The sequence below is a fragment of the Melanostigma gelatinosum genome (assembly GCF_949748355.1).
Source record: "Melanostigma gelatinosum genome assembly, chromosome: 7".
In the NCBI taxonomy this organism is placed as follows: Eukaryota; Metazoa; Chordata; class Actinopteri; order Perciformes; family Zoarcidae; genus Melanostigma; species Melanostigma gelatinosum.
Genome location: NC_136640.1, coordinates 16311144 through 16336584, shown reverse-complemented (window position 1 = coordinate 16336584; position 25441 = coordinate 16311144). Strand labels below are relative to the sequence as shown.

The 25441-nt window shown below is 40.7% G+C and overlaps 2 protein-coding genes across 2 annotated transcripts; one reads left to right on the top strand and one right to left on the bottom strand.

Annotated features, from left to right (window-relative positions):
- Positions 1-103: 103 nt before the first annotated feature.
- On the top strand, positions 104-11258 carry LOC306779663 (uncharacterized protein; the record flags this gene model as incomplete). Its single annotated transcript, XM_079271640.1, has 35 exons — positions 104-211; positions 359-460; positions 636-704; positions 820-968; positions 1434-1476; positions 1591-1635; positions 1741-1838; positions 1965-2062; positions 2167-2280; positions 2401-2468; positions 2639-2751; positions 2842-2913; positions 3023-3092; positions 3182-3314; positions 3452-3546; positions 3705-3795; positions 4010-4284; positions 4579-4585; positions 7098-7207; positions 7537-7638; positions 7863-7931; positions 8037-8185; positions 8480-8522; positions 8652-8696; positions 8831-8928; positions 9023-9120; positions 9239-9352; positions 9448-9515; positions 9671-9783; positions 9871-9942; positions 10034-10103; positions 10257-10389; positions 10486-10580; positions 10688-10795; positions 10956-11258. 35 exons carry the CDS (start codon positions 104-106, stop codon positions 11256-11258), a joined length of 3540 nt encoding a protein of 1179 aa, XP_079127766.1.
- Positions 11259-12247: 989 nt separating this feature from the next.
- Positions 12248-19512, bottom strand: slc47a3 (solute carrier family 47 member 3; the record flags this gene model as incomplete). Its single annotated transcript, XM_079271639.1, has 17 exons — positions 12248-12444; positions 12909-12951; positions 13040-13134; positions 13290-13422; positions 13533-13602; positions 13947-14022; positions 14278-14386; positions 14499-14566; positions 14639-14752; positions 15519-15616; positions 15698-15795; positions 16370-16414; positions 16501-16543; positions 16664-16812; positions 16888-16956; positions 17047-17148; positions 19381-19512. 17 exons carry the CDS (start codon positions 19510-19512, stop codon positions 12248-12250), a joined length of 1641 nt encoding a protein of 546 aa, XP_079127765.1.
- Positions 19513-25441: the final 5929 nt, after the last annotated feature.

Sequence of the window (25441 nt, the reverse complement as noted above, 5' to 3'; positions counted from 1 at the left end):
GCAGCAGGGAATTCTGTCCCTGGAGAGCATCAGAGATAAGTAACTGACATAAAGGGCCAACACTGCAGTGGAAAAACCTGCATTAGTATCTGGTCCTGAAGACATGGAGGGTTTCAGCGACAAGCTTTTCTGCTGCAGGTGGGTGCGCCACAGAGTTCCCCTGGCCCACAGAGAGGAACTGTACCACATCCTGAGGATGACCGGCCCTCTGGTAAGGATTGACACTGTTTACATACCTTCCTCTGTCTGTTAGGGATTGTGTGGATTGAGGCTGATTGAGACTTGTGTTTCTGGTAATTTACAACGTGTCCTCTGTGTGCTGTATCAACTGCACCATTGTCCATGTTTGTCTTTCTAGCTGCTCTCTCGAATCCTCAATTACCTGCTCCCATTTGTGATCACCATGTTCTGTGGGCGTCTGGGAAATGAAGTGATGGCTGGCTATGGATTAGCTTGTGCTGTAAGTGATGATCCTTATGCTCCGTAGACTTGTGGAGGCTAGCATGAGGGAATGAAAGGTGTAAATGTCAATCCAAAGGAGGAAATTTATATAATAAGTACTATATTTGCTGTTAAGAGTTATAGAAACATTGGTTACATCAGAGGGATTCAAGTTTGTTTCAAATTCCTTTCAGACCATTAATATTACCACTGCAGCAACAGGATGTGGTCTGGGACTGGCATGCGATACTTTGGTGTCTCAGGTTTGCCCTTTGCAATTTTGCCCTCCCCCTCAATTTCACAAACTCAACATCCCCATTGTTCATTCATTACACCCTGTTCTGTAATGATAAACACGGTCTGTGCTGTTGTGCGCAGACATTTGGTGGTAAGAACCTGCTGCGGGTGGGAGTGATCCTTCAGCGGGGCATCGTCATCCTGCTGTTGTTCTGTCTGCCCTGCTGGGGTCTGCTCATCAATGCCCAGGCCATCCTGTTGTGCCTGGGCCAGAGCCCTGAGGTGGCCAGGTGACTACGTAAATCTGTTCACGAATGGTGTTCAGTCAGAGCACGACACCTCATCCTCTCAAACACCTCTACTATTCAAATCAAATCTGGTCCCCACAGATTATGAGCAGATTCAGCATAAACAGATTATCAGTATTCCAAATATTGATCACATGACCTCTTAACAGTTCACGCCTCTTCTGTGTTATTTAATGTGTGTTCTGTTCTCTGTTAAGCACTTTGTGATACTACTGTCTGTGAAAAGCGCTATATCAATAAAATTCATTCATTCATTCTCCAGGGCTAAGCATACACTGTATAAAATACTATCTTATTATTATTTCTCATGAAAGGCAACATTTTCTTGCGATGAATATATGTTTTTAAGTGGCAGTGGAAATAAATGAGCTTCAAATTATGACATTGAACAGTGTATAGTATGAGATTATCATTTCCTTGGATCTGAATACAGCCTTCTGATTTCAGAATAGCCCAGCTGTATATAACAACCTTCCTTCCAGCCGTACCAGTGAGTTGTGTCTTTTCTCTCACCTTTTTAAGCAAATTCAATCATTTTTCAGGGATCTCTAGAGAAACCACTACCTCTCAAATGTGTGTTAAATCTATTTTTTACATCTTTCAGGCAATGTTTCTACATCAGCTTCAGGTGTCTTATCTGCAGAACCAGGTGCATTTTAATATCCTGTACACAATTATTTTTTTTCAGAGAGTCAAAACATAATTAATGTAAAGTGGTACTCATCATCGCATCATCTGGTGTTTGTGTACTCAGGGTATAATACTGCCACAAATGTACACTGCTGCCATGGCAAACATAGCGAATGTTGTGACGAACTACATCTTTATTTACTGGCTGGATCTGGGTGTTAGGTAGGTGTACTCACACACCATTTTAAATCTGATTAAAACACACACACACACACACACACACACACACACACACACACACACACACACACATACTGATATCAACGTGTCTGTGTCCATGTCTTACAGCGGATCTGCAGCAGCCAATGCTCTGTCTCGGATTTACATCTGCGCTTTTCTGTTTGCTTACATTTGGTGGAAGAAGCTCCATGTAAAAACATGGGGAGGTGAGAGATTTCACATTTATAGTTTCCCTGTGCTTTCATGCATCACTCTCTTCAGCCTCCATCTTTTTTAGTCTACATACATGAGTGTCTCTCTCCCCCTGCAGGCTGGTCTGTGGAATCACTGCAGGAGTGGGGCTCCTACATGAAACTGGCCTTTCCCAGTACATTAATGACATGTTTCGAGTGGTGGGTTTATGAGTTTGGTGGATTCTTTGCAGGTAATCCAGATATTTTCATGATGACATTAATACAGATCTATGTTATTTAAGACTATCTCAAAGCTCATTGATTTAATCAAAACAGCATGCGATGCAAACTTCTTTGTTTCTGACGATCAGGAATGCTGAGTGAAGACGAACTGGCTGCCCAACATGTTGTGACAATGGTGGCTTTCATGACCTACATGGTACTAACAACAAGTCAGAGTGTGATATTCTCACTTTAAAAGTCAGATTTAGATTAGTTAAAAAAAAAGAAGGTTAAACACTTTCAGGAACAAGCTCGTTTGTAAATCAGTGTTCATTCTTTCTGATTCTTGAATGTATTTTTTTTCCGTGCAAAATGATGAATCCACAGTTCCCTCTTGGTGTTCAAGCTGCAACATGCGCCCGTGTGGGTAATGCTCTCGGTGCCGGAGACACTGCCAGGGCCATCCTCACCTGCAAGATGTCACTCGCTCTCGCAGGTCAGTTCTAAACATGGTCTGTTGATGTGAATCAATAAATCAATAAATCAGCATTTGATGTTTGATTTCTTTACATCCCCTTTTTTCCAGCTAGCATGTCAGTTGTTGAAGGTATTGTGCTTGGCTCTACTAAAACAGTGATTGGCTTCATCTTCACCTCTGATGAGTGAGTCTTTGTAGCTGCACTTACATTTCACTTATTGAACGATAACGTTGTTAAAGTTGTTACAGTACAACTGCTACACACAAAGACACAATCTTAATTATCCTTTCAGGAAGATCATTGGTCTGGTTTCCCATTTGATGAACGCTTACTGTTTCGTCCAATTCTTTGATGGTCTTCTGGTGAGTCTAACAGCCAGCAAAATATATTTGCAGTAGAATGCCAAAATCAAGACATATTATGTCAAATAAAAAGGTTTTCCCCATTCTAGTGTGTGTGCACAGGCATCTTCTTGGGCACGGGCAAACAGAAGATACCGGCTGTGGCCAATTTCATTGGATACTACTGCATAGGACTTTCAATGAGCGTAGTTTTAACGTTTGTTGCCAAACTGAGAATTTTGGGTAATTACATGAAGTGACCATGTTTTGCTACTTTCATAGACATTCGAAACAAATAAATGACTGCCCAGCATGAAGCAAGTTCTTATAAGTGAGGCCTGCTGCGTCTTTGACGGACTAATTTGTCTTTTTCTCTGCAGGTTATTGGCTGGGGCTGCTCATTTGTGGCGTCTTGCAATCCACCTTCTACATCACTGTCATCTTCAAGCTCAACTGGAGGAGAATGACAGAAGAGGTATGCCGCTGGCCAATCAAACAATCAGGATCATTCAGGGCCTCAGCTGTTTCGATATACTGGCAGAATCTGCTTCATTTATACAGGATCGGCTGCTCAGGCAAATCTGACAAATCTCTGTACCTATTTGTTGGGTTTTTGTTTCTGCTTGTTTGCAGGCTGTGAAACGAGCTCAGAAAAAGACAGACATGACATTATTACGCAAAGCTTCCCTGTCAGACGGCCAGACAGCAAGTAATGGGAACGTAAGTGGCTTGTTGTTCTTAACACTAACAACCTAGATAGCAACCGAGCTAGTTTCACACTGTTATCAATGGGCTTTTCTCATTTGTTTTAAATGTAATATTCTATATCAGTCCAAGAAACCAAATATCTGACAACTTTTTATTTTTAGGTTTACTGCACTTGTTCTCCATATGACTCAACAAAATAAATGAATATGATACTTTTTCCTTCAAGTCAGTGGAAAGCTACATGTCTGTGGGCACTGAGTGCCATGACGGGAACACGGAGACACAGGATGGACATGTGGTCCAGCTGAAGGGTGTCCGTCTCTCCACTACCCAGCTGATCCTCAGGCGAGGCCTCACTGTGTTTGCAGCAGCTGCACTTCTGGCTGTGGGAGCGACTGTGCGCTTTCTTGTGCCTTTGCCAGAGACCTGGCCTTCAGAGGCCAACTTTACTTTGGACTGGATCAACACGACATATACTCCCGTTCAAATTCTCTCCACTGCACTGGTCCCAATTAACGGATGAGCTCCTTGGACATTCAGTTGTTGTTTGTGCTGATGGACTTGTTATCTTTGACAGGAAGTGCCTAAAACACTGGTAGATTTGATGCAAAATGAAGTGAATTAACGGTTGAACTAACATTTAGCTAAAAGAGATTCATTCTTTATTTGATCATAAACAATTTCATTTTGTAATGGTCCTTCTGCTTTTCCTCTCATCTGCACTTGTTTCATGTCAACCTGTGATGCAGCTCTGCATGATAAATGCTTCAGAGAATTTGCTTTCCCCCTGAATCTTTAGAGCATTTGTAAGTGTAACCCTCGTCTGATGGCAAAATAAATAATGGCGTTTGTAGAAATGTGTGTCGAAGTTCTATTTAGTTGAATAAGAATATTAACAGTGCGCTCTCTTTTCTTATCTAGCGTGTAAGGGTTCACATTGTCACGCTAAATGCTTATATACTACTTACAGTGGCTGTAAATACTTGTATGCAACGCAAACAGCTTAGGATCACACACTACAAAGAGTGCACATTCACTTTACTACATTAAAACTCAAACAAGTTAAGTATAATGCAGACGATAAGTCAACATAAACAGAATACAAAAATTATCAGAATATGTGCTTTTGCATTACTAAAATGAATTGACTGTCAAAGTCTCCCACAAACACATTTGTTTGTTGAAATTATAAAAACTGTCATGTCCTTCCTATCCTTCCCTCCCTTCAACCACATTTCCATCTCCTCAAACTAATTCTTTGTCATACTCTTGTCCACCAGGTGCCCTCTGACCTTTTTCTCCTGTCTCCTGCACACCTTCCCTCCCTGTGCTACCACTTTCTTTTTTCACTCACACCTGTTTGCCATTACTTGTCCTGTCATGCTGTTAGCTGGCGGTTGGACTGCCTTTGGTCTTCACCCTTGCCTGCTTTGTTACTGCATGAGCTTATGTATCTTCTCCATTTAATCACTGAACTGACTAACTAACTGTATGTCGCTTCAACAATAAATCCTTGAACTCTTCCACTCAAGTTCATATAAGGGTGGGTGTACTGTATGTTGATGGTTACTTTCCCAATGGTCCCTGTTGGTCCAATACTTAACACATCCATTAATACACAGTCTCAAAGTTCATGTTTCCATAAATGTTTTCCACAATCGCTATCCACTCTACTTTTGCCTCTTTGACTCTTTCCTTGAGCAATGAGGTTGATCGATACATTAAATATGTTGCACTGAAACTGTCGTCAATCACTAAACCCAAACTTTATTCAGTGTGGCTTTGTGGCACAAAGGCTGTGTGCAAAAAACGGCGCAAAATTGCTCCATTCACTTGAATGGGGTTTTGGCGTGTAGAGAGCCAAAAAAAGACTTAACTTCGGGCCCATATTGACTAGCCATACATTAACGTAGAAACATTATTTTTAAGTTTAAAACGCAGACAAAACGCCGAACTATATTGAGCCAAATGGGTATTTTAATAGCTAGCACGGTTTTCATTAAGTCACAGATTAAGTTTCAGGAACATTTTAGGTCTGTTTCAGATTTTATAATGGGTGTGTATTGCATAGAATGTTCAGCGCTAGACTGATGACATCACGGTCAGAGTGTAGCAGAGCATAATTTTGACTTTCTATTTCATAATTTTGACTTTCAATCTCATCTTTTTGACTTTCAAGCTCATAATTTTGATTGTCAATCTCATAATTTTGACTTTCAATCTCATAAATTTGACTGTCAATCTCAATCTCATAATTTTGACTTTCTATCTCATAATTTTGACTTTCTATCTCATCTTTTTGACTTTCTATCTCATAATTTTGACTTTCTATCTCATCTTTTTGACTTTCTATCTCATAACTTTGACTTTCTAGTTATGACTTTCTATCTAGGGCCTATCTAATAACTACGACTTTCTGGCTCATAATTTCGTCTATGGGGATATTTTTATTGTTATTAGTCTAACTTAAAAAAAAAAGACTTTTTTTTTTTTCCTTTTTTTTTTTTGCTGGCGGATTCGCGGGCCACATAAAATGACGTAGCGGGCCGGATTTTGCCCGCGGGCCGGGAGTTTGAAAACCCTGGCCTAAACAGTCCTTGGTCTAGTCCCCAGGGTACATGAGCACCATTTTATAGTTCCGGGAGGTACCATTTATTAATTAGTAGAGGGTAGTAAAACTGAATTACCTGTCCGGGCCTTATGTGATCTCTATTGTGATGTGTAACCACAATAGAGATCATACAGATAATTGACATTAGGAATCCATTTTAATGTAGTTGTTATAGTTTAGGTAATTGTGTTGTCAGGTATGGAGCACAGTTACCTATACTGTAGTGGGGTTGAGGTCCTCGTCAGTGGCAGGCTATATAAGGCTGCCATATTAAATCTAATCTGGTGCTGCCAGGCCCACATGGTCCACCATGTAATGAGCTGTGCCATGTATTTTTTATGATTGTCGGTTTGCACCTAATCTCTGTGTCAGTCCTCCTGCTTCCAAAGTCCAGCCGCTGCGCGGGCAGCCTAAATACTCATTGAATCCTTAACAACCAGAGCTGTAGGTTGTGATTGTGTTTTCAATATTAAACCACTCAAGATCAAAACATTCTTGCTTTTAAGTCATCCAATTTAGTCTTTGTTGTGATTGCGAGCTTTTTTTGCTTCTTGTTTTTCCACCATCTTCGTTGTTTCAGCTGGCCTTGGCTTCATTCCAGGGCAGCTGAGCAAATATTTCTATCTGGTACAACATTATCTCAGAGACCGTGAGATAAAAGGCCGATACTCCAGCAGAAGGATCTGCTTTAACATTTTGTGCTGCAGACATGGAGGGTTTCAGCGACAAGCTTTTCTGCTGCAGGTGGGTGCGCCACAGAGTTCCCCTGGCCCACAGAGAGGAACTGTACCACATCCTGAGGATGACCGGCCCTCTGGTAAGGATTGACACTGTTTACATACCTTCCTCTGTCTGTTAGGGATTGTGTGGTTTGAGGCTGTCCTTGCTGAAAACCTGATTTATACAACAGAAGATTGATGGCGAAAAGAAAAGGTTCGGATGCCAGGTAAACATACTTTTGTGTCTGTGACGTCACAGCAGAAATCATTAGACCTAAGACAACGTATGGCAGGTAGTCATGACAGTGTGATGGCTCATTTGCAAAGAGAGCCCTGCTTATTAATTGCGACTTGTGTTTCTGGTAATTTACAACGTGTCCTCTGTGTGCTGTATCAACTGCACCATTGTCCATGTTTGTCTTTCTAGCTGCTCTCTCGAATCCTCAATTACCTGCTCCCATTTGTGATCACCATATTCTGTGGGCGTCTGGGAAATGAAGTGATGGCTGGCTATGGATTAGCTTCTGCTGTAAGTGGTGATCCTTATGCTCCGTAGACTTGTGGAGGCTAGCATGAGGGAATGAAAGGTGTAAATGTAATTCCAAGGGAGGAAATTAAATATTAACGCTATATACTCAACTTCTTGAGATTTTACAATTGTCTCACATGCCTGATGAGTTAATCAACAGTATATTCACTGTTAAGAGTCATAGAAATATTGGTTCCATCAAGTTTGTTTCATATTCATTCCAGACCATTAATATTACCACTACAGCAACGGGATATGGTCTGGGACTGGCATGCAACACTTTGGTGTCTCAGGTTTGGAAAGCTCTTTTAAAATGATGATACAATACATTTGAATTGTTTATTGTCCCTCCTGTTTAATACTGCACCCCTTTCTAAAATGTGAATTATGATGTGCAGACATTTGGTGGTAAGAACCTGCTGCGGGTGGGAGTGATCCTTCAGCGGGGCATCGTCATCCTGCTGTTGTTCTGTCTGCCCTGCTGGGGTCTGCTCATCAATGCCCAGGCCATCCTGTTGTGCCTGGGCCAGAACCCTGAGGTGGCCAGGTACAGCACCTAATATGTTGCGATGCTATTGCACAAGGGATGTGGGTGCGTTTAAACTTGGGAAGTCGAGACCTTATCCTCCCTACATTAAGAAAAAAATCTCACTTTATTGCACCCATTCTGCTCCAGTATTTTAACTATCCCTTTCAAGCATAAACTATGACAACCTTGGTCAGAATTTTTTTTTATTCCTTAAAAATGTTCTGCCACTAAATGGCAGTGAAAATGAATGAGACTGAATGAACTTTGTATCTTATCTTAGATTGAGAAAGTGCTTCTTTGTCTTGATTTCAGAATAGCTCAGCTGTATATTACAGGCTTCCTTCCTGCAGTACCAGTCAGTCCTACCTTTTCTTTCACCTTTCAGCAACAATTCAACATGCTCTAATCCTGTTTTGTAGTGTTTCTGCTCAACAAGCTGCTAAATAAATTAAAAACACCTAACTGAAATCATCTTTCTCTGTAGGCAATGTTTCTACAGCATCTCCAGGTGTCTTACCTGCAGAACCAGGTGGATTGCTGTCTTAAACCCATTCAAGTTCTCTGTGTTGGCCCTCTGTATCATCTTATTTTAGTGTATGTTATAAATCGTATCCAGTCTAATTTTAATAAGTTGCGGCAATGATCTGGTGTTTGTGTACTCAGGGTATAATACTGCCACAAATGTACACTGCTGCCATGGCAAACATAGCGAATGTTGTGACGAACTACATCTTTATTTACTGGCTGGATCTGGGTGTTAGGTAGGTGTACTCACACACCATTTTAAATCTGATTAAAACACACACACACACACACACACACTGATATCAACTTGTCTGTGTCCATGTCTTACAGCGGATCTGCAGCAGCCAATGCTCTGTCTCAGATTTACATCTGCGCGTTTCTGTTTGCTTACATTTGGTGGAAGAAGCTCCATGTAAAAACATGGGGAGGTGAGGGACAGTTATATTTAGCAGATATTTATGGTGACTTTATGATCTCCTGGACCACTTTGTTTGATCTTTCCAAGAGTTTCCCTGCACTTGAATAAGTGTCTCTCTCCCCCTGCAGGCTGGTCTGTGGAATCACTGCAGGAGTGGGGCTCCTACATGAAACTGGCCTTTCCCAGTACGTTGATGAAGTGCTTTGAGTGGTGGGTTTATGAGTTTGGTGGATTCTTTGCAGGTAATCCAAGTATTATACAAATTTAAGACATTTGTTTTGAACATACCAGATACAAACTTTGAGTCACGACTTTCTCCTTTGTCTCTAATGATCAGGAATGCTGAGTGAAGACGAGCTGGCAGCCCAACATGTTGTGATGACGGTGGCTTTCATAACCTTCATGGTAATAACACGTCAGAGCTGATATTCTCCCATATAAAACCTTTCTCTAAACATATCAAACTCAAGGTTTGTTCACCTTGAGTTAGTTTACTTCTGAACACTCTCAGAAGCCAATTCTTTTTCATACTTTTATCTAAAAAAATGATGAATCCACAGTTCCCTCTTGGTGTTCAAGCTGCAACATGCGCCCGTGTGGGTAATGCTCTCGGTGCCGGAGACACTGCCAGGGCCATCCTCACCTGCAAGATGTCACTCGCTCTCGCAGGTCAGTTCTAAACATGTTCTGTCGATGCAGCCGAAATCAATAAATCAGCATTTAATGTTTGATTTCTTTACATCCCTTTTTTCCCAGCTAGCATGGCAGTTGTTGAAGGTATTGTGCTTGGCTCTACTAAAACAGTGATTGGCGTCATCTTCACCTCTGATGAGTGAGTCTCTGCAGCTGCACTTTCTTTCAGTAACTGTGATTGCAAAGATTGGAATAAAAAAATAGATGCCAATTATAAAATCCTATTACAGGAAGATCATAGGTCTGGTTTCACACTTGATGAATGCATACTGTTTCCTTCAGTTCTTCGATGCTCTTATGGTGAGTATAACAGTTCTTCTTGTAAACACAGCAAATGTATTTGCATGTTGAAAGAGCCAAATATATAAATGTTTAACTCGACAGGAGTTAGTAAATGGTGGCCAATGGAGTGAGACTGCATAATAATTAGAGATCTGTCTCTTTACATCCTAGTGCGTGTGCTCTGGCATCTTCTTGGGCACGGGCAAACAGAAGATACCAGCCGTGGGCAATTTTATTGGGTACTACTGCATAGGACTTCCACTTAGCGTTACTTTAACGTTTGTTGCAAAACTGAGAATTTTAGGTAATTGTATGAAGTGATTTGTTGTTTTTCATTTCCAAAGAGAAGGGTTTTTATTTTCATGGAAAGCCTGCTCTGCACTTAACTGAATAATTGCAGGTTTTTGGCTGGGACTGCTCGTTGGTCTCATTTTACTATGCACCGTCTACATGACTGTCATCTTTAAGCTAAACTGGGAGAGAATCACAGATGAGGTATGCTCAGCAGGGCCTCAGAATCTGGACTTTCAAAAGCTATTTACTGCATGTAAGGATCTGAGGAATTAGACATTGGTTTAGTTTTTGTTTGTATTTGTTCGCAGGCTTTAAACCGAGCACAGAAAAACACTCCCATGACTTTATTAAGCACAGCTGTCCTGTCAGACGCTGCGGGTCACAACACTGTTGACCAGACAGCGAGCCATGGGAACGTAAGCGGCCTGTAACAACAAAACATCTACATTTATTTTCATAGCTTGTTTTATCTTGTCAATTGGCATTTATATTATTACGTTTTTGCTGTCCTTTGACATTGTTCGTTTTCCATATGACTTAACAAAATAAAGTAATGATCAATGTCTGTCTCCCAAGCCAGTGGATGCCTACATGTCTGTGGGCACTGAGTGCCGTGACGGGAACACTGCGACACAGGATGGACATGTGGTCCAGCTGAAGGGTGTCCGTCTCTCCACTACCCAGCTGATCCTCAGGCGAGGCCTCACTGTGTTTGCAGCAGCTGCACTTCTGGCTGTGGGAGCGACTGTGCACTTCCTTGTGCCCTTACCAGAGACCCGGCCTTCAGAGGCCAACTTTACTTTGGACTGGATCAACACGACATATACTCCTCATCACATTCTCTCCACTGCACTGGTCCCAAATGAAGAGTCAGATTGACCTTAAAAGTAACAATATGGCACACTGCCGGCTGTCGTTTAAATTGAGTACTACAAAGCCAAATTCACCCCCATCACCCAGATTCGAAGTGCATGCGGTTTGCCGGGTTGAGGACACTAAACCGTCACAAGCGCAACACTGTACTTTGAGAATGAAAATTACGAGTCATACACTGTAAATTGATCCTCTAATGTATACATTTGCAATGTATTTATTGTCTGCAAATTATAAACCAGCGCATGTTCTTTTTTATCTTTCAGCTCGCTATAGATGTGTGGCTGGCTCTGTTTATGGTAGCCAAAGCTCAGCCTGTTATCCCAAAAATGAAAGCCAAGTGCTTCGAAAATATACATTCCAGAGTTGGAGTTCAGTGGCTGTTGGCCTTACTACTTTCCAGGCCCCATTAACGAGGTACTTTGTTGATTTTCCACTGAGTGACGTGACTTTCACCGGCAAATAAGCGAGGAGGTTGAGCCGCTCGCAACACAGGGATGACATAATGTGATGACACACAGCCGGTTGAATGAAAATCTGTTAAGTATTCCGACCACTAGACGTGATAAATTAGTTAAGGTTAGCTCAACGCTCACTGTTTAGGAGGAAAAATGGCCATCGTCTTAGAATCCTCTCAGCTGTCCCCATCTCTCAAACGCATTTCCAATATTGATGGAAATGGTCTTTTTATGATTTAATACAGTAAATATATTGTTGTTCCTTTAAGAATTCAAGATGACCACAATGTTTATATTTAATGCATTAAATACAAAGGTTGTCAAACTGTCTTTAGTTTGACTCATACTCATGACAGAATGTGGTTGTGGGACAAACACTGCAGATTCACTGGGAAATCTTGTGAATTATTAGTTTGACAGTAATTCATTGATCATACACAATTTCTCACTCTGTGTACTGTCCATCGGCACGTGTGCCTTCCTGCTGCACGTGCTGCTTTGACATCCTGGAATACAAACATCTGCCTTTGCTCATGTTCATTTAAACAAGTTAGTGATCAGCAGGTTAAGAATGATTCCAGCAGCCAGGATTAATAGCATGACAGCCAGAGTCAGCCCTCTACGCAGAACCAGAGTCCTGTGAGAGAACCTCTCCATTGTTTGTACTGCTGGTTCCACCTCGGTGTGAACCAGGTCAATGGCGTCTTTTTGCCCTGGTGAGTTCCCTGGATCATCTGGTTGGGGACCTGGATACATAAAAAAAAAATATATATATATATATATATATATATATATATATAAAAATATATATATATATATATATATATAAAAATAAATATATATATATATATATATATATATATATATATATAAAAAATATATATATAAAAAAAAAATATATATATAAAAAAAAAAAATATATATATATATATATATATATATATATATATATATATATATATATATATATACACACACACACACACACACACACACACACACACACACACAACCACACTCTACAAGGATATTAAGCTTTTGCATTGACTTAAAAGGTGCTGGAGTACATGTATCATTTGAAGCAATGTACCACTATTAAACTACATGTCTTATAGTCTCCAGGAAGAATTCATAGTTTTCCCTGCTGAACAGGATAAATGTTTTCTTTTTCTCGAGCAGTATAAAATGTTTTACTTACTTGTGTCTGTGGAGCTCGCACACACTCCCGCTCTGATTTGAGCCTGGAAGAAAAACAATGCGTGAACGTTTAACCATAAAGAAGTAGCCTTCGTCCATTTAGAATGGGAAGATGCACCTCTGAATACTAACCTCGACTTTAGCTTTCATCCAGTCCATTCTTACCAGGTAGACAATTAAGAATGAAGACTGCAGAGCCACACAGGTAAACAAGCCTATCCACAGACCTAACGGAAATAAAGAGTTTTACATCTTTAGCTTTAAGTGTAGCTGAGTCAGATCTCGAACTAAAAATAGACTATGGGGACAAAAAATGACCAGACAGACAGAAATGTGGCAAAAACAAACAGATTAAGGCTTAAAAACATGCTGTAAATATTACCCTTGATTCCCATTTTGGCAGCAAACATCAGTGTCACTCCAATGGGAAAACCAACACCATAAAACCCAAAAATGTTGCAAATAGCCCCAATCCTCTGTTTACCAGCTCCTCTTATGATGCCTCCCGAGGCTGCCTAGTCATGCAAACACAATAAAGAGGTGGTTAGACATGTATTTTGCAAATGGAACAATATATAGGTGTGTCAAGGGATCTTGTTTGGATGTGAATTGCAGAGATACTTACTGATACTGCATCCAGGAGGATGAATGGTGCATATAAAAGCATGATATCAGCAACCCTTTCCCGTATTTGGCTGATGGTAAAGAGACTCAAAATTAACAGTTTGACACTGAAGAGAGGTTAAAAAAATGACCATGAGATTTGCGTGTTATATATTGTGACATATTATCGTTGACCAAAGAGAAATCAGTAAATTGCCCCAAAATCACAGTGATGCCGAGCGTAACACTTCCCTCAAGTTAATGTTTAAAAGAGTTTGCCGGGCAAAGTTCACTGTAATGCACGTCATGTTGAAAGGTCACTTAAGTGACAGATTATTGCAGACTTGACACTGTAGATGTTAACACACTGTTTCTCCCCCCCAAAGGTAATGAGTATAGTCGCGGTTTGAAAAACACATGATAAAGATCTACTCACTTGTCATATGTAAAGACATAAGAGATATGGTCCTTCAGGCTCCCAATGAGAGCGGCCAAACATATGGAGATCGACACTGTGGTAAAGAGCAACACACTTCATTTTCCACAGGTTGCATCATGCAAAAGGTGCTGATTTAGTTTACTTTTTGTAAACTGACTTATATTCACACAGAGGACAACCACAGTCTTCTAATGTTGGCCAACGAGAAGCTGTGCAGTTTCTTGAGTGCAATTAGAATTATTTAACAATTACCAAAGTATTAACTTATCTCCAAATGCATGCTTTTGATAAGATATTAACAGATAGCATAGAAATGGTGTTTACTGACCTGCACAGAACATAGTTAGTTTAGCGGACAGCTTAGCCTGCTCCGTGTCTCCGGCTCCCAAGGCGTTTCCAACTCTTACATTGCCTGCTATACTGAAACCCATAGGGAACTAAGAACAAAAACGCAATATCAACATACTGGTACACTGCGTGTACAAATAGGGGATTCATATGAGAAAATAACAATTTGATGTATATGAATTTTGGTTGCGGAAAGATTACCATGTATGCAACAGTAGAAAGTCCATAGACAACCGATTGAGCTCCAAGCTCCACCTGACTTATTAGACCTGTCAATGACAAACGGCACTTAGATTTCACACCAGCAACCCTTTACACAACAAAGTGGCCCATGACATTACCTGCTAGAAAGCCTCCAATCTCATACGTCCACCACTCAACACACATCATGACCATGCTGGGGATGGCCAAGTTGATGTATGAGCTCCAGTCCTGCAGGCACTCTTTAGACCAGCCTGCATGGTCAAATAATGAAGCAATACATCATTATATCACTCACGCGTATGAAATATAGCTTAGATCAGATCAGTGCCTTGTCTCAACAATCAGATCTGTACCGACTCCGAGGAGCTCTGCTGGGAACATATCATAAGCAGATCAACGCTCATTTGATTTGAGATCTACCACAACATTCTTAAATATGTCTTAAACAAACCGGGAAGCAAAGAAGAGAATAAGAAAAGAGCTCGTATACGTGTTTGTAGTGGAACAAGCCTTGAGTTCTGAACTAAACCACAGTTTGTTCCCTCAGCGTATCAAATATGGAAGACGTTTTATACTGCCGTGGGGGGAGCGGGATGGGAGAAATGGTAACTTTCCTGCATAAGTTTAAGATCTTAGCCACACAAAACCGTCACTGTATTGTGGTTGTTCCAGGCATTGCTGACAAATTGCACACACGGCCTTGAATGGATATTAGTTTCTCTCTGAAGATGGGTGTAAAGTGCTCTTGAAACTCCTTTCACACAATTAATTAGATGTTTGTTTTCCAACCAAACATGTCTTGTGGCAGCAGCATTACAAATCATAATAATACAATGAATAATAACTATTAGAAAACGGTGAGTTTCTCCTGAGCTACAGCCTTATTAAACCACAACCATCTCCCTCTGAGCTTCCTTCATCACCGCGATAGCTCATTAACATTGGCATGAAAGAAGCAACTGGAGTATTATTAGTTCATGCAGGCTCACGGTCCTCCAATGCAAATGTGCTTCTCACCTCCCCAGGTGGCCTTGTGAAGACCTTTCCACATGATATAAGAATAGAGAACTGCAGCCATGGAGAACTGGGAAATGGTGTTGGCCACAGCAGAACCTCTGGAAAGAGTAGTTCGTTGCATGACATTGGTGATGTAAGCAGCAATTGTGTTACTGAAAGAGGCAACAGGCGAAACTCACGCTACTCCCAGATTTAATATGTAAAGGAAGATGTAGTTGATGACAGCGTTAAGAAGATTGACCACGACGCCTGTGATTACCTGCGGCCATATGATGCCCTGAAAGAGAGCCACATATTATTCATAATTAGACAACAGGCAAAGTGAAAACTACAGGAGATTAACGGAGGACATCAACAGACAGAAGACAGATGATTCGATACCTCTGTACCTAATAAAAGGGCCTCTGTACTTGTTCTAGATAAAATAAAATAAAATAAAAATGGAAAGGGGGCCATTCTATAGTGTTGTTGAGTTCTTGGGATGCAGGATTTACAGTACCGTTTGTAGACTCAGCACCTGGACAGGAAATATGTGCATGTGTTTTGCAAACTGATTGATTTATAAATGCAAAAAAAACCAAAAAACATTTGGTCCAAATGGAGGTTTTGTGGCTTCAATCACATTAATTTGCCCCAACTGAATTCGGACAGCACTTATCTCTAACGTCACATCAACAGCAACACTGTAAATAGAAGTCAATATATTAGCATTGTACGGTATTATAATACTTTTGTGGATACGAGGAAGGAATTCACAGGCTATCTGGCATCTCTTTCATGTAATCATCCTGCGCTGTCCTTATTTAAGCTCATCAGAGAGTTACTTAATGTTGAATAACAATGAACCTTACCTGGTTTTGCAGATATCTTGTTTGTAATGAATACATGAATGTAGCCTAAACACAACAAAGAAAAAAGAACATTATAAATATATCAATTTAGTCTTTTTTACAACTGCTTATTCTTATTTTGAAATACTTACAGGAAGTGCTGGCATAAAGATATTCACGTACATCTGAGACAAACTAAAAAGAGATTTTCCATCAACATCAACCAGAAGTACACACTTTTTAAACGATACATAAATATATTAAATGAACAAATAAAGCGGGAAAAGAAGACATGCGAGTTGTGACACAGCTTACCTGGCCACCTCTGGCTCCTGTCTGACAGCCAACAGGATGGGCTCTGTGTTCACGAGGATCGCCCAACAGGGGAAACACGCCAGTAACAAGATGAGGATCGCCCGCTGTATGATCACCCCAACTCTCATGAGGTTGTTGCCCCCAAAAGTCTGAAACCAAAGAGCATTTTCTTATTTTGTCAATACTTGTCTCGCCTAATGAAAAATGGTGTGTTAGGCTCATACCTGAGAAATCAGAGTATCACACGCTGAAGCCAAACCCACTCCAATAGATATACCTGTGACATTAATAACCTGAGGATACAACGCAAACATCGATGGATTATGTTCTGTTGCTTTATTGGTTTGACTTTCACTGGAACAACACTCCTGTCCTGGACTCACTGATATCGCCAACGACACCGCTGCCAGCTCCGTCTTCCCCAGATGGCCACAGAAAACAGTGCTGACAAAACTCACTGCAAACACCATGAGCTGGGCCATAATCTGATGAGATCAAATCAAAATGAATGGAAAGATTGTGATTACTTTACAGGTAAATGACAAGTATTTGGTTGTGGGCCTATTTCTTCTACTTCAACCCTGGCCTGTACACTAAACGGTACAAGCTTAATTGTTGGAATGCTGTTAAGCATTCCAACAATTAAAATGTTCAGCTCTTTCACCAGAGGGGTGCTATGACTTTTCATATGTCTAACCTTTAAACTTTTTGAATTATTAAGCTTTTTATTTTCAATGGGATGTCTATGGAGAAGATTTTCAAATCCTCTTAAACGTCTTCAACTTTAAAATCCTTCAACGTCCTCATACTTTCAGCTACAGACACCATTTCAACTTTCAAATGTTGAGAAAACCGTCAACTATTGCCAACATGATTCAGCTTTTTGATATCTTTTAAACTTTTTGAACTGCAGCAATTTAACTTTTATGATTTTTCAGCCCTTTTCTGACTTTATAATGGGTGTGTATTGCGCAGCTTAGAGTGCGTGATGTCACCGCCAGAGTGAAGAGCAGCTTGAGATTCTTGTGAAAAAAAACATTTGTATTTTGCCACTCTGTCCACAAGGACATGAGCCTGTCATTTAATAACTGGTTTGTGTTTATCTAACATTATGATTCTGTCTCCTCGCCCCTTCTCCCCCACACCCCATTTCAAAATAAAAGCCCCAGAGAGTGAATTCTAACTGAACTGCTTGTGATGAAGCCTGTCATTTAATAACCTCTGTTTATGTGTCAAACATGATGATTATGTCTCCTCTCCCCCTCCCTCCCCCACCCAGCCCCACCCATTCAAAATAAAAGCCTCATGGATTAACTGTATTTAAACGTTTCGCTCAAAATTAGGCTTTTTTGTTGAAATAATGAATGCTCTTACTAATACTGCGACAACTACTACTACTGCTAATATTTCTAGTATTACTACTACTACTACGACTACTACTTCAACTTTTGCTGTTGCTACTATTACTACTACTGCTACTGCTATTACTGCTACCATAAATATTATTATTACCACTACTGCTATTACTACCACTACTATTATTACTTATACCACAATTGCTAATACGGCTATGGAATGCTGTTAATTCAGTCCGTGTCAATAAAAAGTCCGTCAGAAAGCTGCAGCTGATTCAGAACGCTGCAGCTCGAGTCCTCACTAAGACCAGGAGGGTGGATCACATCACTCCAGTTCTGAGGTCTTTGCACTGGCTTCCTGTCCAACAAAGAATTGACTTTAAAATCCTGCTGTTGGTTTATAAAGCACTGAATGGTTTAGGGCCAAAATACATCTCTGATCTGCTGCTACCTTATGAACCATCCCGACCCCTCAGGTCGTCTGGGAGCGGTCTACTTTCTGTTCCCAGAGTCAGAACTAAACATGGAGAAGCAGCGTTCAGTTTTTCTGCTCCACATATCTGGAACAAAGTCCCAGAAAGCTGCAGGTCTGCTGAGACCCTCAGCTCATTTAAATCAAGATTGAAGACGTTGCTGTTTGCTGCTGCCTTTAATTGAACCACGTTCAATTCATATATTAATCAATTTCCTGCATTTCTGCATTTTACTACTGCATTTTATTTCTTGCACTGTTTTTTTATGTTTTAATGAATGTTCTTAATTGTTTTAAAATCTCCTTTTCTTTTGCCTTATGTTTTGATGCTTTTAATGGTTTTATGTGAAGCACTTTGAATTACCTTGTTGTTGAAATGTGCTATACAAATAAACTTGCCTTGCCTTGCCTATTACTACGACTACTGATACTACTACTTCTACTACTTCTTCTAATTACTAATACTTCGACTACAACTTCTACTACTACTGAGACTACAAATATCACTACTGCTACAACTAGTACTTATTCAAATGCTACTAATACTTATACTGCTAATAATACTTCTACTACAACTACAACTTCTACTACAACAAATATCACTACCACTGGAATTATTTTAAGCTACAGAAACCGTTATAATATCAAAATGTTCAGCTCTTTCAGGAGAGGGGTGATATAACTTCATATTTGTAATCTTTCAACTTTTTTGAAGTATTATGCTTTTTGCAATTTTTTAAAAATTGGATATCTATTTTCAGCAATGTTTTTGAGATTCATTTCAGCTTTCAGCATTCCAACGCATTTTCAGCAGGAAATGCATTTTCTAGTTAGTAATCAATCAAGCAATGATTGGACACTTGAGAGTGCATTAAATACAGGCTACTCACCACTGGTCCGGACAGTTTAGACAACTCTTTTATTTCGGTCTTGAAACCAACAGGGACCAACATGCGGATCCGTTTAGTTAGAAAACATTCACTCCATGAAGAGAGAGGTGAGCTCTGCGCGCTGCTCTCCATGATTCAGTAGCGGCTGTTACTGCTCCATTCACGGCTGTGTGCGTGTGTGTGTTAGTGAGTGTGTGTCAGAGCGTCTCTGTCAGTGTGAGGAATGTCTTGTAAACTCTGCTGTCACATGAAGCACGTGAACGTCCAGCAACTGTCATTCACTTCCTGTGAGTCAGTCTGCGGTGACATAAGCTCTCTGGTCCGTGTACGTGTTGGTCATTTGTTTTACCGTTAGTCCCCCAAGGTCCGTGTACGTTTTAGTCATCCGTTTTACCGTTCAGTCGGAAATACGGAAATACCATGGTTTTTCGTTTTTGCAAATCACTTTTTGTTTTTTTCCTTTAAAACGAGACGCAGAGCACAACAGGTAACCCGAAAGAAGAATATTTCAAAATAAAAGTGAAGGCAATATAATGACCGTATGCAAGAAATGAATACATTAATTAATTCATCTGGGCCGATGGGAGTGCGTTCGCATCAGTAGTTGACTATATGCTGTTTAATATTCATTTATCTATGTACACAGCAATAATCAACTTTTCGATTAATCGGTGCATTGTTTGATGCAATACAGTTCGTGATATAGTTTAATCAAAGTCATTTTCGTGTTCAGAGCTGTAGGCACTGATATTTATATTTCCACCGTATTGTGCTGTTGATTTAGTGAACGTGAAGTAGATGCAAAGTCAAAGTGTTTACCATTTTTACCAGTAGATGACAGTATAAGTGTATTTAAACCATAGATTTAGTCATATTTACCTGTGCCTCTAGGTTATTGATACAGATGTATTTAATGCTGATTATTTCATCTGATATTTGATGTTTACGGTTAATTTGCATTAGTTGTATACATCATGTTATATTTGTGTAATTTAAGAACTCAACATACCTTAAGGAAGAGCGAGCGTGTGTTCATGATCATGAGGCAATAAATATTGACAATTGAAAAAATAAAGATATTTGGTTTATTGTTATTGAACATTCAGCCTAATTTACCTACCTCATTGATTTAATTGTCACACTTAAGTCCTGATTTGAATGGTTAAACAGAAGAGATTAAAGGGCCGAGATGAGACGATATAGACAGATAGATATGTACTTTATTCATCCCCAGGGGGACATTTGTATGTTACAGCAGCAAGACACACCAAAAAGCAAAGTAACAGAGTCACCAAAATATTAAGTATTAAAAAATGCTCAATATATACAATAGAATAACAGAGTATGACAAATTAAATATCAGAATATAGAATATATAAGATAAAACAACACAAATGCACAGTATATACAATGAAATAGAATGGTGTTAAATTAACTAACTAGGTGAATAACAGCAGTGCAAAGTCAACCCCAGCAAACAACAGTGTATCAGTGAGTAGTTATGTGGAGGATGATCTGGCCAGAGGTGTTTTATTATAAAGTCTAATGACAGAGGGCAGGAATGTTCTCTTGTATCTGTCCTTGTGACAGCGGAGCTGCATCAGTCTGTTGGGGAAAGTGCTCCCCTGTCCCTGCAGTAGGTGGTGGAGAGGGTGGTCCGGGTTATCCAATATGGATCATAGTTTCTTCAGTGTCCTCCTCTCCACCACCTCTTCCAGATAGTCTTGTTTGCAGCCAATGATGGAGCCGGCCTTCTTAACTAGTTTATTAAGTCTGTTGGTGTCTCCGGCTCCAATGCTGCTCCCCCAGCAGACTACAGGAGTACAGTGCACTGGCCACAACAGACTGATAGAACATCTCCAGCATCCTGCTGCACACGTTGAAGGATCGAAGTTTCCTCAAGAAGAAGAGTCGACTCCCGTCCGTCCCTTATACACCCGACCACTGCAGAGTCATCAGAGAACTTCTGCAGATGGCATGACCCCGAGTTGTACTGGAAGTCGGTGGTGTACAAGGTGAACAGGAAGGGAGACAGAACAGTTCCCTGTGGGGCTCCAGTATCACTGACCACCGTATCAGACAGCACACGGCCCAGTCGGACAAACTGTGGTCTGCCGGTGAGGTAGTCAGTGATCCAGGAGACAGTGGACGCGTTCACCCCCACCACCCGCAGCTTCTCACTCAGCAGCACTGGTTGGATGGTGTTAAATGCACTGGAGAAATCAAAGAAAGTGATTCTCACAGAGCCACCGGTTCATCCAGGTGCGACTGAGCTCGTTGCAGCAGGTAGATGATGGCGTCGTTGTTAGATATTTTGCAATGCTTCATACTATACTATTTCACAAATATATTTCTATTTTAGAAATGTGTCCATGTGTTGAAAGTCATCCCACACCGCGATACAAACGTTTGTCCTTCAAATACTCCTTTCAGTAACGTCCTGAGACGTTGTTGTTGGTGCTGAATCACACCAACAGATGGAGCCACTTCCCTGAAACTCCCGCAAACTGATCACACTGTATCTTCACTGAAATGTTAAATGTCGCAGTGCATTCCAAGGTCTTTATATCAACATATCACATCACACATGATAAAACGTGAATTATTGAGCACTAACCCTTTATAGTGTTGAGATATGTTGGTCCACACTAAAACATGTTGTTTATCTCTAAATCTCCTAATTTTCACTGTCAAATCATTATTAGATAATTATTGATTAAAATGCCATTAAAACACTTTTTACACCTCGTTTTAATGATTTACAAGGTTAATAACGAGTCAGCATTAATAGAACCATTATGAACAAGGTCCATCAAATGACCAATAATAATCACCTGATATTGTACTTAAGTTGACAATTTAAAGTACAACGAATTTTGTAATATTATTCATTTTAAATTAAAGACATATTCAATTACTTTTTGCAAATACTACAAGTCCCCTTATTCAATTGAGAAATAAATAGGTATTGAGTTACGTTCCTGCCTCCCTGAATGGTTTAATTATATTAGCACTCCGAAATTCAGGGGTTGTTTAAGGTGGTCTCAAAAAGTAGAATCCATTGAATGTAATACTCCTTTGCAATGTAAAACCCCATTTTCTAATTGCAGGACGGTTTGGAAGGGGGAGATCAATGTCTCTGTGGGATAAGCCAAATAAATAAATGTAATTTCAATCTTTAAAATGTTTTTTGTTCATAACAATGTTTGTTCATAACAATGTTTTTTTTGGAACTCTTCAAAGAGGACAAGTTCAAGTCAGATTCTTTATCCACAAACGTACTGCCCATGTAATGTAAATGAATGTTTCACGCAGGGCTGTAATGCAAAATACGATAACTTCCCCATGACATCATATGGGACTCAGTTGTCTGAGCCACTGTGGCATGAAAACAATCACAAAAATCTGTTTTCGCAACAGGCTTTAAGAGGAGACATCAAACAATCTCAGCATCAGGTGATTCTGTCCTTGGTCCGAAGGAAAGACATCCCATCGGGACACTTTGGCATGGAGCCACATGCTCTTTGGTCAACAAAACAGACAGGCAACCTTGAATCAGTGAACTGTTAATGTCAATTTGAGACAGTTTCATCAAAACAGTCAATTGAGAACTTCAGAGAATCAAACTATAGTATATACTTATTACAGCTAAAAATTCCCGATTTGCGAGTAAAGCGGTGCACAGAACAGATGAACTGTGGTCGTACAGTCTGATGAGTCACCCTCACCCTGTGTGGTACACGCAAAACAAGTGTCTAAAAGGAGTGTGTTCCCTGTAAGGTGAAGAGTCCCATAGAAGAAACAGAAACCAGTAAACATGAAGCGACTCTGTAAGATTATGTAATGAGCGCGGCCCTTCTGGATGACGGTGCCTCCATCTACAGGGGTCATTGAGTGATCTAATAGGCATGCAAATGAGTTAATACGCATGGCTGGATTAACCTGTTTAGGGCCCCGGATTTAGAATCTGCTGTTTGGGCCGACCCACCTCCTATTGCTTCCTATGCTGCAGAATGACATGGCTCCATTTTTTGTGGTGTTGCAGTGATTGGACTAAATTAATTCAGGAATATGAACATTGTAAGCACAATGTGAGCTGAAATAATTGATTGATTGTAAAGGGCACTGTTTAGCCTGGTCAGCATGAATGTACTTTGACCCAAAGAGTACAAAGAAAGGCCCTCTGTCCTCTTCTAGATCCTTTAGCTTTTGGCCTGCCCTCTTGTCCACAAGTTAATCGGATACATTGCTAACTGAAACCATCTCTACACACAAGTCTTTATGAGCCAGGAAGGATTGATTCTATCAAACAGGCTGTATATTGTCCTCATGGGTAACTGATACAGAAAAGGTGGGAGGCCAATGTGGCTTTAAAAAGACTTCCCATCTGCCAAATACTCTCAAATCCATCGGGTGGACGAGTCACAAAATCTGCTTTTTGACCTCAGTAATTTATCAATCTTACTTCCTATCTGTGCAACCAGAAGGCTTAGTTTATAACAAGTTAAAGGAACAGTGTGTAGCGTTTAGAGGGAATCTTTTGGCAGAAATAGAATATGATATCAATAAGTTTGTATTCTTTAGTGCAGGGATTCCCAAAGTGGGGTGCGCGCACCCCTGGGGGTGCGCGAGCTGCCTCTAGGGGGTGCGCGAGAGGAAAAGTGTAATGGCGGTCTGATTGTGTAATAATATTAAATATAAAAAAAAAATGTAATTTTAATTTAAAAACTGTCAGGTGGGACATCTGAAGCTATCAGTCGTAAAAGAGGAGAGGGACAGAGAGAGAGAGAGGAATCGGAGGCGAGGGGAACGGAGAGGTGCGTGGGGAGAGACCGGGAGAAGAAATCGAGTCAGAGGAAGATGAGACGGAGGAAGGAGGAAGGGATAGCACAGACAAATCGGGAGCACATCGGCCCATCGCGGAGTCAAGGTGAAAAAGAGGAAACGAGAGTGAGCATCACACTGGGAAAAAAAGAGGAAATATGATGAAAAGTATCTGTGTCTGGGCTTCACTTGGATTGGCAACGCAGATTGCCCAAAGCCACAGTGCGTGGTGTGCAGCGAGGTTCTGGCTAACAGTCTGAAGCTCTTATTTACGTCGCCACCTGAACACCAAGCATGCCAGTGCAAGTCAAAAGCCCCTTACATTGTTTATATCGAAATTGGAGGAGTTACAAACAGCCAAAAACAACTGCAGTCTCATTCATGTGTTGGTCTATAAATGACGCACTACGGGCTTCATATCTGGTTACAGAATAGCGAGAAAGGGGCTACCGCACACAGTCGCCGAAGACGTGAGCTTGCCAGCTGCCAGAGAGATGGTGGAATGTATGATTGGAGAGAAAGAAGCAAAAAAGTTGGACATGATCCCGGTGTCCAACAACACTGTGTCGCCGCATCGATGCTTTGTCCGAAGACATCCTGGCTTCATTAGTCGCTCATTAATTGTAAATTAAATGTGATAATCTGCCTCTGAGCCTGTGCGTGTGTCCTCACATCCTTATTGCTCTTTAAAAGTGACGCCTTCTGTCACTGAAAGTTATTGAAACTTTGTTGCAGTGTTTCAGGGCGTTTTCACACCTTCAGTTCGTTTGCTTTGTTGCAGTTGCTCCTTTGTTCGGTTTGTGTTCACACTGCAACATTTAACAGCGGACTAAATCTTGTAAACAAATGCCACGCGCGAGCAAACTGTTCTCTCATTGGTCCGATTCTTATGCGGCTATGAAGGCTTAAAAGGCTCTGTTGCGTCTTTTTTTTTTTTTTTTTATTAATGGGGGGGGGGGGGGGGTGCGCGAACCCGGTCGGGATGTAGAAGGGGGTGCGCGGCCTAAAAAGTTTGGGAACCGCTGCTTTAGTGTATAATCACCTGAAAATAAGAATCGTGTTATTGTTACCTCCGAAGGAACGAGTCCTTCATATGTCGAACCGACAAACCAACCTCTGGCTCTAGATAGGGCCATTCACGGTTTCACTTTTTCGCGTCGGCCATTGTAGTTCTCCGCGCTTGGCACACGGTAGTAGTTTAAGTTGTTTGTGTTCAACAGTCTCACCGCTGGATGCC